We start from the raw sequence: 13,818 nt of genomic DNA, 5'->3' as shown, positions 1-13,818 counted from the left end.
CCAACCTTGGTGCACCCAGATTCATAAAGCAAACTCTACTTGATCTAAACAAATGGATAAACAACAACACCATAATAGTCGGAAACTTTAACATGCCACTGACAGGACAGGACAGAGCCTCCAAACAAAAAATCAACAAAGAAATAATGTACTTAAGCGGAACTCTAGAACAAATGGGCCTGACTGACATTTACAGGACATTCTACCCCCAAACCACTGAATGTACGTTCTTCTCATCAGCTCATGGGTCATTCTCTCAGATTGACCATATCCTAGAACACAAAGCATGTCTCAAACAATTTTAAAAAATAGAAATTATACCATGTATCTTTCCAGATCACAATGGAATAAGAGTAGAAATCAACCCTAACAGAAACTCTCATTTCTACACAAAGTCATGGAAACTAAACAACCTTATGCTGAATGATCACTTCATAAATGAGGAAATCAAGATGGAAATCAAAAGATTCTTTGAACTAAATGACAAAGGTGACACAAGTTACCAAAACCTGTGGGACACAGCTAAAGCAGTCCTGAGAGGAAAGTTTATTTCCATAAATGCCTATATCCAAAAGTCGAACAGATCACAAATAGACAATCTAATGAATCATCTCAAAGAGCTAGAAAAGGATGAACAGACTAACACCAAACCCAGCAGAAGAACTGAAATCATAAGACCAAGTCAGAACTAAACGAAATTGACAACAGGGAAACCATACAGAAGATTAACAAAACAAAAAGTTGGTTCTTTGAAAAAATAAACAAAATTGACACACCTTTGGCTAGACTAATGAAAACAGAAAAGAAAAATCTCTAATAAGCTCCATCAGGAAAAACAAGGAAGAAATTACAATGGATGTCACAGAGATACAAGATATAATTCATGAATACTACAAAAACCTCTATGCACAAAAACTGGAAAATGTGGAGGAAATGGATAATTTCTTAGAAACAAACAGCCTCCCTAGGCTCAACCAGGAAAAAATAGATTTCCTGAACAGACCAATATCAAGTACTGAAATTGAAACAGCAATGAAAAAACCTTCCTAAAAAGAAAAGTCCTGGACCAGACAGTTTCACATCCAAATTTTACCACACCTACAAGGAAGAACTGATGCCTATCCTGCAGAAATTATTCCACAACATTGAGAATGATGGAATCCTCCCCAACACATTTTATGAAGTGAACATAACCTTGATACCAAAACCAGGAAAGGATGCAACAAAAAAAGAAAACTACAGACCAATATCCATTATGAATATAGATGCAAAAATTCTCAACAAAATCCTAGCCAATTGAATCCAGGTATTTGCCAAGAAAATAATTCATCACAACCAAGTGGGCTTCATCCCAGGGATGCAAGGATGCTTTAACATATGCAAATCCAGAAATGTAATTCACCACATAAACAGAAGCAAAACAAAGACCATATAATCCTCTCAATAGATGCAGAAAAAGCATTTGACAAAATTTAACACCCTTTTATGATAAGAACACTCAACAAAATAGGCATAGATGGGGCTTACCTAAAAATGATACAAGCCATATATGACAAACTCACAGCCAATATAATACTGAATGGGGAAAAATTGAAAGCATTCCCATTTAGATCTGGAACAAGACAAGGTTGCACACTATCTCCACTTCTATTCAACATAGTGCTAGAAGTCCTTGCTACAGCAATCAGACAAGACAGCAGAATCAAGATCTCACTTTTTGCTGATGACATATTATACCTAGAAAACCCCAAGGATTCAACCAAGAGACTCCTTGAATTGATAAATGAATTTGGTAAAGTCTCAGGATATAAAATAAATACACAGAAATCAGAGGCATTCAAATATGCTAACAATAGTACAAGTGAGAACCAAATCAAAGACTCAATTCCCTTCAAAATAACAACCAAGAAAATAAAGTACCTTGGAATATATTTAACTAAGGAGGTAAAATACCTTTACAGGGAGAACTATGAAACACTGAAGAAGGAAATAGCAGAGGACATAAACAGAAGGAAGAATATACCATGGGGTCAGCAGAATCAACATTGTTAAAATGTCTATACTACCCAAAGTGACCTACAGAGTCAATGCAATCCCTATCAAAATACCATCATCATTTTTCACAGATATAGAAAAAATAATTTTATACTTCATATGGAATCAGAGAAGACTCCGTATAGCAAAATCAATCCTAGGCAATGAAAACAAAATAGGAGGTATCAATTTACCAGACTTCAAACTATACTACAAGGCTAAAGTCATTAGAACAGCTTTGCACTGGCACAAGAACAGGGACATTGACCAGTGCAACAGAACAGAGAACCCAGATATAAAACCATCCTCATATAGCCAACTAATCTTCAACAAACCAGACAAAAACATACACTGGGGAAAAGAATCTTTATTCAATAAATGGTGCTGGGAAAACTGGATAGCCACATGTAGAAGACTGAAACAAGACCCACACCTTTCACCTCTCACAAAAATCAACTCACGCTGGGTAACAGACTTGAACGTTAGGTGTGAAACTATTAGAATTCTAGAGGAAAATGTTGGAAATACTCTTCTAGACATTGGCCTAGGCAAAGAATTTTTGAAGAAGACCCCAAGGCAATCACATCAGCAACAAAAATAAACAAATGGGACCTGATCAAATTAAAAAGCTTCTGCACAGCCAAAGAAACTGTCAAGAGAGCAAACAGACAACCCACAGAATGGGAGAAAATTTTCGCAAGCTACACATCCGATAAAGGGCTGATAACTAAAATCTATTTAGAACTCAGGAAAATCAGCAAGAAAAAAATCAAACAACCCCATCAAAAAATGGGCAAAGGACATGAACAGAAACTTTTCAAAAGAAGACAGAATAATGGCCAACAAACATATGAAAAAATGCTCAACATCTCTAATCATCAGGGAAATGCAAATCAAGACTACAATGAGATATCACTTAACTCCAGTGAGAATGGCTTTTATCAAAAAGTCCCCAAACAATAAATGCTGGTGTGTATGCGCAGAGATAGGAACACTCTTACACTGCTGGTGGGATTGCAAACTAGTTCAACCTCTGTGGAAAGCAATATGGAAATACCTCAAAGCGATACAAGTAGATCTACCATTTGATCCAGCAATTCCACTACTGGGCATCAACCTAAAAGATCAAAAGTCACTTGATGAAAAAGACACCTGCACTCGAATGTTTATAGCAGCACAATTCACAATTGCAAAACTGTGGAAACAACCCAAGTGCCCACCAATTTATCAGTGGATTAATAAAATGAGGTATATGTATACCATGGAATGCTACTCAGCTTTAAGAAACAATGGTGATACAGCACCTCTTGTATATTCCTGGATAGAGCTGGAACCCATTCTACTAAGTGAAGTATCTCAAGAATGGAAAAACCAGCACCACATGTACTCACCAGCAAATTGGTATTAAGAGATCAACACCTAAGTGGACATATAGGAATAACATTTATCGGGTGCTGGGCAGGTGGGAGGGTAGAGGAGGGGATGAGTATATACAAACACAATGAGTAAGATGTGCAACGATTGAGGGAGGGACATGCTTGAAGCTCTTACTCGAGGGAGTAGGGGGGCATGGGCAATATACATAACTTTAACACTTGTACCCTTATAATATGCTAAAATTAAAAAAATTAAAAAAAAAAAGAAAAAAAGGAAAGAATAATCAATTACCATGTCAGCCTTGTGCAATGATGCCTTTTGCTGGCCTGTTCTGTGTATGTCATTCTGTCAGAATCTCCATGAGTGGGCAAATCAAATGGCATGTCAATGTAAGCTCCACTGTCCACTCTTTTAAAATCTAAGAACAACAGAAGGTACAACAACAAGCCTTCTTATGTAAAATTCCATTTCTTTCAATATAATTAAAAGAAAAGACAAATAAAATTAAAAACAATAAAATCTTTTGGATCATGAAGCATTTCAAATGCCAGAAAATAGCCCAGCTATCCTACAGTTTCACATCAAAGTTTCATTTCAACTCTACAAGAGTGTAGACAGTTTAATGTTCTTGTTAATGGGATTTGATCTGTATACTATGTTACCTCTTTCCTAGGAACACCTTTACCCTTCTTTCTTCATTTTAGTCATCTTTTATAGTACATGCCAGCTGGGGCCAATCCTGAGATCCATCCAGTCCCTTAATTTTAACAAACCTACTGTCTGTCCTAATAGGTTGGATATACCTTTAAGCAGAGAGGCCCTGAGTCTACTATAAAATGCTTTTGAATTGAGATTCTGTATCCAATTTAGAAATACTACGCAAGTAGGAGTAATATGACAAAAATGCAATATTTACTTTCCCCTCTTCCTTCAAAAAAACACATTACATTTATAACATATTAAGCAAAAGTTTGGAATAATTGAAAAATAGGATCATTATTTAAACTTAAGAAAAATAAAATAAAAAAGAGCTAATATTTTAGAAAGCCATGACTCTGATATATAGAGTTTCTTTCTTCTGCATACCCTCAAAACGTTCAACTGTACAGTCATCAGGAATAAATCCTACAGCACGCAAAGCAAGTCGACAAGCCTTCCTGACCACCTGCTTTGCCTCATTTCGAAATTCTTCTAGGCGCTCCATCACCTAGACATTGATGAATATATATAATTAATGATACTGAAGTAGCAATAGTAGGAAAAAATCTTGATTCTTATAGACAAAATTTCTTACCTCTGCTAGCCGTATGACTTGCACAGTCTTAAATTCGTAGAGGGTGTAGGTGTGAGTTTTTTCAACATAACATAGTCCCATGAAACTCAAATGATAACACATGTCATTTATTTTAAGAAGAGCTGGTCGCAAATACTGAATGAAAATAAGAATTTATCATTACTTAGTGAAAAAAATCCTGCATTTTAAAAGCATAAAATTATTTGAAAAGCAAGAATTGTTGTTAAGGATAGTAAATGGTTCTGTATGTTAACTTTAGTCACAACTACAAAATATATACATTAAACAGGAGCACTTCTGAAACTTTTTCTAAAAGTATTCTTTGAATTATCAGATTTAATTTGTCCAAATTCCTTTCTTTTCATTTTTAAAACACATACATGTCTATTTAAGGAATGAAATTGAGGGCAAGTAACAGAAAACTTGGAAAATCTTAAATTTCATTAGGTTTGGCTAATAGCTACAAAAATATTTGTGTTACCTTAAGGACTTTGAAACGTCCAGGCATAATGATAATGCAAGGGTTCATCTATTTATCTAAAAGGCTATGACACAGACCAAACACAAATTTCACTTTAAAATTTTGTTGGGTAAGAAGTTGCTTTGGAAAACTGTGTCATTTGCTCAAAAGGTTAAATGTAGAATTATTAAGGACCCAGAAATTCCACTCCTAGGTATATTTGCCCTAGGAGAAATGAAAACACATGTCCAGACAAAAACTTGTACATGATTGTTCATAGCATTATTAATAATAGCGACAGGTGCAAGCAACCCAAATATCCATCAACAGATGAATCAATAAACAAAATAGGTATATCCATACAATGGAATATAATTTGCCAATGAAAAAAATGCTATGCCACAACAGAGACAAACCTTAAAAACACTGTTAAGTGAAAGCAAGCCAGTCACAAAGGACCACATATAGTTGGCCCTCTGTAGCTATGGGTTCCAGGTCTGTGAACTCAACCAACAGCAAATTGAAAAGGTAGCTAGGTATACAATGTTTTTGTCTGTACTGAATATATACAGACTTTTTCTTGTCATTATTTCCTAAACAATATAGTATAACAACTATTTACATAGTGTTTACATTGTGTTAGGTTTTATAAATAATTTATGATGATTTAAAGTATATGGGAGGATGTATGTAGGTTATACCCAAATAGTGCACCATTTTATATAAGGGACTTGAGCATCTGAATTTTGGTATCTATTGGAGGTTCTTGGAACCAATCGCATGTAGATATGGAAGGATGACTATATTGTATGACTACATTTATATAAAGTGTAAAGAATAGGTAAATTTGTGGAGAAAGAAAGAAGATTAGTGGTTGCCTGTAGTTGTGTGGAGTGACAGGAGAGTTGGGGAAAAATAGAGTGATCACTAATGGGTAATAGGATTTCTTTTCGGAGTGATAGATATGTTCTAAAATTGACTGTGGTGACAGTTCTGTGAATATACTAAAAACAATTGAATTGTATACTTTAGATGGGTGAATTGTATGGTATGTAAATATATGTCAAAATTGTTATAGAAAATGTAGGCACAGATACCAAAAAAATTGGTTGTTTAAAAAAATGATAAAGAGAAAAATTTCAAGGACAACTCCATGTTTCTTTCTTCAACCCAATGTAGTGTAATTAGCCATATTAGGTAAAGAATTGTAAATATTATACTAATGATAAGTGTTGGTAATTATATCACTTAATAGATATTTAAACCACTGCAATGAGTCTGTTATTTAGGTCAATGATAGCTTAAATGGATGAGAACTTTCTAGTTTGCTAGGACTAAATTCGAGAGAAGATACTACAAAAGCCAAAAAGACTACCAATAAAAAAGGTAGAGAGTGAGAATGATAACTCCCAGCACATAATATAAGAGAACATGCTTTGAGGATCAATAGAGGTAGTTTTAAAGACAAACCCAGGAAAAACTAATTTAAATACTTAGTAACAAATTTATGATATGCCTACTGTTTAAGAAATGGTAAACGATGAAAGGTGGTAAAATAGCTATAAATGACTGATGGATCCTTAATGAAATCTGAGTCTGATGTCATGAAGGACTGGGATATTTTTTCACAACTCAGAATGTTCAATGGAATGGATGACTTGAGATGGTACATTTTATATATATGTTTTGCATTAATATTTATGTTAGCCAGAGTCCTTGAACATTGACTGACATGTTGATAATAGTCCTTTGGATTAACATGTGTAAAGTGAAGGCAATGATTGGAAAAAAGTAAACTTGAAGCTTCACCTGAGAGTGTGATACCTCACTGTCATAGAAATAGATAGCTGAGGACCCAGTACTCTGACTATGACAATAATGATGATTCCAGTTCATTCCTAGGGGCCAAGTAGAGAACTTCCAATGCAAGTTGAAATTTAATGGATAGATGTATTAAATATGGACACACAACCTTTAACAGTTCTTTTTTTCATGATCACCCCATCATCATCCCAAGTAAATATTAAAAATTTCCCTACTATCTGAATCCATTGTAGAGGAACACATATACTGGGGGGCGCTGAATACAAGCCCCCAAATTATTCTGGACGATAAAGTTCAGAGTGTCTCAAAGATGAGAGGAGGTGCTTTGCTCAGATGCCAGCTGCCTTTGCTCAAAAGGACGTACAACTTTCCAGATCAATAACAAAAGGGATCACAAATCCAAAACTCTGAGGCTGTTTCTAATCAAAGGTGACCTATGCAACTCTCTTCTTACATTTTTGCATTTTGCAACCCTAGACAAAATGTAGAAATACCCCTAGACTGTCAGACTCCTAAATGATAAGACAGGATGAAAATTGTGAACATTTTTAAAAAGATGAAATATTCTTTTTAGCAACAGTCTATACCAACATCTGTAATACATTCACACTCTCTTTTTCTATAAGTAGTTATTTTAAAATATGATTAATAAATACATACAGGATTAACAATGAACAAATTTTTTTGTAGAGATTTTCGACATGAGGTGATTTTCTTGGAACGAACATTCTTCTTCCATACGCTAAAAGCCTTCCATTTCCGGAAAAGTGAAAATATGGGAATCTTAGTGAGTTCTCTGTGATATAGATATTCCTGTTCCCATCGATCAATTTCAATATATTCAATGTCATCATCACAAATGTGCGTTACCGCTTTTTTGCTAATAGTATAGTAGTCATTTTTATTGATGTTCTCATAATTTACAACTCTATGAACAAATAAAAATTGGAAATAATGAATATAGTATTCAATATCAAATCAAGCAATTGCACTACTTGTTTGTTTTAAAGAAATAAAACATTTTTGGAAAACAAATATCACTTAAAATTTAAAAATCTAACAAACTACTGTCAGATTGAATAAATTAGCTAAGAAAACAAGAGTTAAATAAGTGTTGAGCTTATTATAAAGATTTCACAACCATTGCAATATGCTTGATAATTTTACTCACATGATTTTTAAAATAAAACAAATTGATTATAGATTTTTAAAACTTAATAGTCCTATGTGAATGCTGGAACTAAGCTTTTATTATTTGCTCTTTAGAAACTATTCAGTATTAATATTATAAAAGAATTTTACACTACTGAATATTGAAAGAATTTTGGGAAAGATCTAAGTTAAAAAAACAAGAATAAGATAAGATTACAATCAAGACAGTGATTAAGCTAAAATTTATGTTCAACGTATCTCATACAAAATAATTGATTGTTGAGAAATTGGTTCATGATATCTTTCTTTCAACTGTCATCAAGGGCATTCTTCAACTGTATTAGTAACAGGAAATCAATCAAGTAAAGAAAACAAGCAAGAATGGAGTAAAAGCAGGAGTAGGGGTGGGAGAAACAAACAAAGCAGTGAGAATAGAAAGGGTGGACATAAATAGACATAAAAACAAAGACCATATGATCCTCTCAATAGATGTAGAAAAAGGATTTGACAAAATTCAGCACCCTTTTATGATAAGAACACTTAACAAAATAGGCATAGCCATATACTACAAACTCACAGCCAACATCATACTGAACAGGGAAAAATTAAAAGCATTCCTGCTTAGAAATGGAACCAGACAAGGTTGCCCACTATTGCCACTTCTATTAAGCATAGTGGCGGAAGTCCTAGCCAGAGCAATCAGACAAGAGAAGGAAATCAAGGGCATCCAAATGAAGGCAGAAGAGATCAAACTATTGCTCTTTGCTGACAATATGATCTTATATCTAGAAAACCCCAACGATTCTGCCAAGAGACTTCTAGAATTTATAAACAAATTCAGCAAAGTCTCAGGTTACAAAGTCAATGTACATAAATCAGTAGCATTACTAAATGCGAACAACAGTCAAACTGAGAACCAAATCAAAGATTCAATATCTTTCATAATAGCAACAAAGAAAATAAAATACCTAGAAATATATTTGACTAAGGAGGTGAAAGACCTCTACAGGGAGAGCTATGAAACACTGAGGAAAGAAATAGCAAAGGACGTAAACAGATGGAAAACGATACCATGTTAATGGATCAGCAGAATCAACATTGTTAAAATGTCTATACTACCCAAAGTGATCTATAGATTCAATGTAATCCCTATTAAAATACCAACATCATTTTTCGTAGGTCTGTAAGAAACAATTCTACACTTGTATGGAACCAGAGAAGATCCTGTATAGCAAAAGCATCCTTAAGCAAAAAACAAATTGGGAGACATCAATTTACCAGACTTCAACCATACTACAAGGCTATAGTAACCAAAACAGCATAGTAATGGTGCAAAACTAGAGACATAGACCAGTGGAACAGAACAGATAACCCAGTTATAAAGCCATCCACATATTGCCATCTAATCTTTGACAAAGCAGACAAAAATATACATTGGGGAAAAGAATCCCTATCTAATCAATGGTGCTGGAAAAATTGGATAGTCACATATAGAAGATTGAAACCGGATTCATATCTCTCACCATTCACAAAAATTAATTCCTGATTGATAACAGACTTAAACCTAAGACATAAAACCATAAGAATTCTAGAAGAAAATGTTGGCAAAATCCTTCTAGATATTGGTCTAGGCAAAGAATTTATGAAGAAGGCGCCAAAGGCAATCACAGCAACAACAAAAATGAATAAATGAGATCTGATTAAATTAAAAAGCTTCTGCACAGCCAAGGAAACAATCATTAGAGAGAATAGACAACCTACACCATGGGACAAAATATTTGCCTGCTATACATATGGTAAGGACTAATAATCAAATCTACAAAGATCTCAAGCAAATTAGCAAGAAAAAATCAAACAACCCCATTATAAAGTTGGCAGAAGACATGAACAGAAGCTTTTCAAAATAAGATAGACTAATGGTCAATAAACTTATGAAAAAATGCTCAGTTACTAATCATCAGGGAAATGCAAATCAAAACCACAATGAGAATCACCTAACCCCAGTGAGAACGGATTTTATCAAAAAGTCGCAAAACAGTAGATGCTGGCATGGATGGGGAGAGAAAGGAACACTTATACACTGTTGGTGTGACTGAAAACTAGTACAACCTCTATGGAAAACAGTATGGAAATTCTTCAAAGAGCTAAATGTAGATCTACCATTTGATCCAGGAATCCCACTACTCAGTATATACTCAAAGGAAAAAAAAGTCACTTTATCAAAAAAGACACTTGTAGTCGAATGTTTATTGCACCACAATTCACAATTGCAAAGATGAGGAATCAATCCAAATGCTCATCAATTTATGAGTGGATTAATAAAATGTGGTATATTTATACTATGTGGTACCACTCACTCATAAGAAAAAATGAACTAATTTCCTTTTGTAACAATCTGGTCAGAACTAGAGACCATTCTCCTAAGTGAAGTATCACAAACATTAGTATCACAGTATCACAGTAATACAAACAAACACCACATGTACTCACTATTAAATTGGAACTAACTGATCAGCACTCATGTGCACAGATGGAAGTAAAAATCAGTGGAAATCAAGCAGAGGGAGGTGAGAGTTGGGGAAGGGTAAAATCATACCTAATGGGTACAATGTACATTATCTGTGTGATGGGCACACTTATATCTTTGACTCAAGTAGTACAAAAGCAATCCATGTAACCCAAATATTTGTACCCCGTAATAGTCTGAAATAAAAAAAATATTGGATGCCACTTAAATATTCAATAATAAAACAAATGTCAAATATGATATTGTACCTTATTAAAATATATTTAGGAATTTAGGAAAATAAGCCTTATGAAGATTCAACTTACAATAATAAGAGAAAGGTAAAGTGCAAAAACAGGGCCCCAAAGTGTTTCTACATTAAAGCTTTTCAAAAACTACATGTATTAGACAAAGATTAGACAAGAACACCCCAGTAAAAATCACCTGTTCCCCATGTCTCTCAGTCCTTGCTCTGCATTCTCAACCTGGAGTCTATAGCCCTTTAAAAAAGCCTTCAGGCCATCTGTGAAATCTCTGAAATTTGTTGTATGAAAAAAAATTCATGTATATATACATATAATCAGTTCTTAAGGGATTGGAAGAAAATTCTCATTTTCTTTGGGTCTGTTAATCAAAAAGCTAAGAACCACTGGCATAAATAATTTTTAGCTTTTAATATCCATGATGTTGAATTTTAACTTGTTGGTGCTCAGTGTCACCTAGAAATTCTGTTATTTTATATTTTTCTTCCCATTCAAGATCTTCATTCTCAAGCCCATAAGCTTTTTCCTTCTCTACACATCTCTACTCTTCATAGAGCAAATGAACACACAAGAGTCTCTTTCACAGATAGGATCACCACCATGGAAATCATGTGGGGAGCTTATTAAGAATCTAGATTTCTGGGTCCAACATAGAATCAGAATCTTTATGTATTTTGAGACTGTAGGCTAATGTGATGCCTGGGTGATTCTGACACACAATCATGTTTGTGAACCAGTGAACTTTATTTGAAAACAAACAACAAAAATAGGGCTGAGACAAGGTGAGCTCTCTCTGACACCTTCACTGGGACATCAACATACCATGTTTTTCCCCCTGAAATTATCTCTCATGCTATCCTCCATATGGAGATGGAGAAGTTTCACCTCACTTTTCTCAAACTCTCCTTTCGGTTACTTTTCATCGGCATCTAAAAATGTGCAGAACTTCTCATTTGCTTAAAGAAAGCTTTTTCTTAACTTTGCTTCCCATTTAACTTAAAATCTCATGTCTTCTTCCTTCTTTTGAACTTCGTTTATAATGATGTGTATCAATAGCCATATCTATTCCATCTGTTCCTTCTTAGAGTTCCCGAAAACTGGTTTTGTTTCTCACTACTCTAATGAAATTATTCTTTCAAAGATCAACAGGGGATTCCAGCCCAATCCATTTGGTAGTAGTAGGAGCAGCAGGGCCCAGAAAAGCTTTGCAAAAATTAAGAGAGGGTCTGCACAGTTCTCTGTAATCCTATTTTCCTTAGACCTTCCAGTTCATTTCTGAGGGGTCACTCCACAAATCTATTCCTTGGATTTTTGTGCTTTGCTCCATAGGTTGAACCACCATTCCTATGATGAAGACTGCCCATTCAGCATTTCTTGGCATTCAGGATTCAAATTATCTGCCTCCTAGATAATTATTTTGGTTGTTTGTTCCATTAAAGCCTTTCTTTGAGGAGATAATCAGAAGACTTAGGCTTTCTGTAAGAACTAAAGATAAAACTTTTTTTTTTTTTTAATTCAAGTGCTGTGCTATGAAATTCCTACTTTGTTGCTAAGATGACTTTATGATCCAGTTAACTTAAAAGAGATCCTTGGATAATTAATTAATCATACTGAGATGAAAATCTTCAATAAAACTACATTTAGCTATGCTGTCTTATAATTGGAAAAAAAATCTGTAGTGCTTTCTTGCTATTCAATGTAGAATCAAGGGGTCCCTTGTCAAATCATTTTACTGTAGAACCTGTCTCTCTATCTGAAATAAAATGTAGATTCCAAAGCTCCCAGTGATTTCTAAAAGTATATTTGTCTTATTTAACAGAATCACATGGAGTGAGAGAATTGCAAGGCCCTTGTGGTCCTGTTACTATTCATTTCAGATATGACTCAAAGTGAACATATTTAGGGATTTAGAACCCCTACTGAGGTTCAAAAAAATAGATTTCTCCTCCTGAAATTAATTCTTTGATTTTCCAAAACAATAACGCCTTAATGTGATCTGTTATTTCAAATAGCAGCTCTGTTACATCCTGCAATGATTGAAAATGATTTTGCTCATTTTTAAACCAGTCCACCATACTAATATTGAAGAAACATGGTTTGCCTCATGTAACCTTTCTGCTCAAGAACTTTGAATAGCCTCCTATTGCTCATGTCATTAAATTCTAATTATTCTGCCAGGTATTTGTGGTACTCTCCTCCTGTTTCACATTATTTTCTTTCTCTGTCCATACAAATCACTCTTTTTAGTTAGGCTGGTTTCCTCATCATGTCCATCTTAGGCCATGCCTGAATGCATGCATATGTCTTTGTTCACCCTGTTCCCTCCTCCCACTTCTTTCAAATTTCTGATTTCTACAAGACAGTGAGTTATTTCTTACCTGCTTTAAGGTAGTAGGCTGAATTAGATAAGCTCTTGTGGCCCTATGCAACTCTAACTTGTCTAATTATTTTCATTGTTATACAGGTTTAATTGTTATAATTTGAATATATTCATTGGATGAAGGTAAGCAAGCATCAGCAGAAATAGGCCATTTCCTGAGTTCTGCATTTATATGCCTCAATCTGTTTAATGATGGTCAATAACATGATGCAATGAGTCTAGATCTAACCTAAATTGGGGAAGAGAAATGCTTGCTTTATTTACTTCTTGTTTGATTAATCAAAGATGGTATAATATCTGATAAGGGACTAATTCCTTTTTACTCAGAATATTAAACAAAAGCATAATTAAGAGGAAACTTCCAAGTTTCATCAATAAGAGAGTGCTCTAGGGTCAATGGTTCTCAATGTATGGTCCTTGGAAGAGTAGTAGCATCAGTATCACATGGGAATTGTGAATTCTCAGGCCCCACTCCAGCTCTATTAATCAGAAACTCTGGGGACTTAATAATCTGTGTTTTAATAAGCC

General features: G+C 34.4%; 1 protein-coding gene across 1 annotated transcript in view; it reads right to left on the bottom strand.

The window, feature by feature from the left end:
- Positions 1–13,818, bottom strand: part of DNAH6 (dynein axonemal heavy chain 6) — a 299,735-nt gene that overhangs the window by 214,601 nt on the left and 71,316 nt on the right. Inside the window, exons 5-8 of the mRNA XM_012774259.3 lie at positions 7,650–7,917; positions 4,706–4,840; positions 4,498–4,618; positions 3,703–3,829 (exon numbers count right to left, since the gene is read on the bottom strand). Coding sequence (XP_012629713.3) covers positions 3,703–3,829; positions 4,498–4,618; positions 4,706–4,840; positions 7,650–7,917 — 651 coding nt within the window. The remainder of the gene's footprint in view (positions 1–3,702; positions 3,830–4,497; positions 4,619–4,705; positions 4,841–7,649; positions 7,918–13,818) is intronic.

The sequence above is a fragment of the Microcebus murinus genome, chromosome 3 (genome assembly GCF_040939455.1).
Source record: "Microcebus murinus isolate Inina chromosome 3, M.murinus_Inina_mat1.0, whole genome shotgun sequence".
Lineage (NCBI taxonomy): Eukaryota > Metazoa > Chordata > Mammalia > Primates > Cheirogaleidae > Microcebus > Microcebus murinus.
The sequence above is the reverse complement of the archived record's forward strand: the minus strand, read 5'-3'. Positions and strand labels throughout refer to the sequence as shown.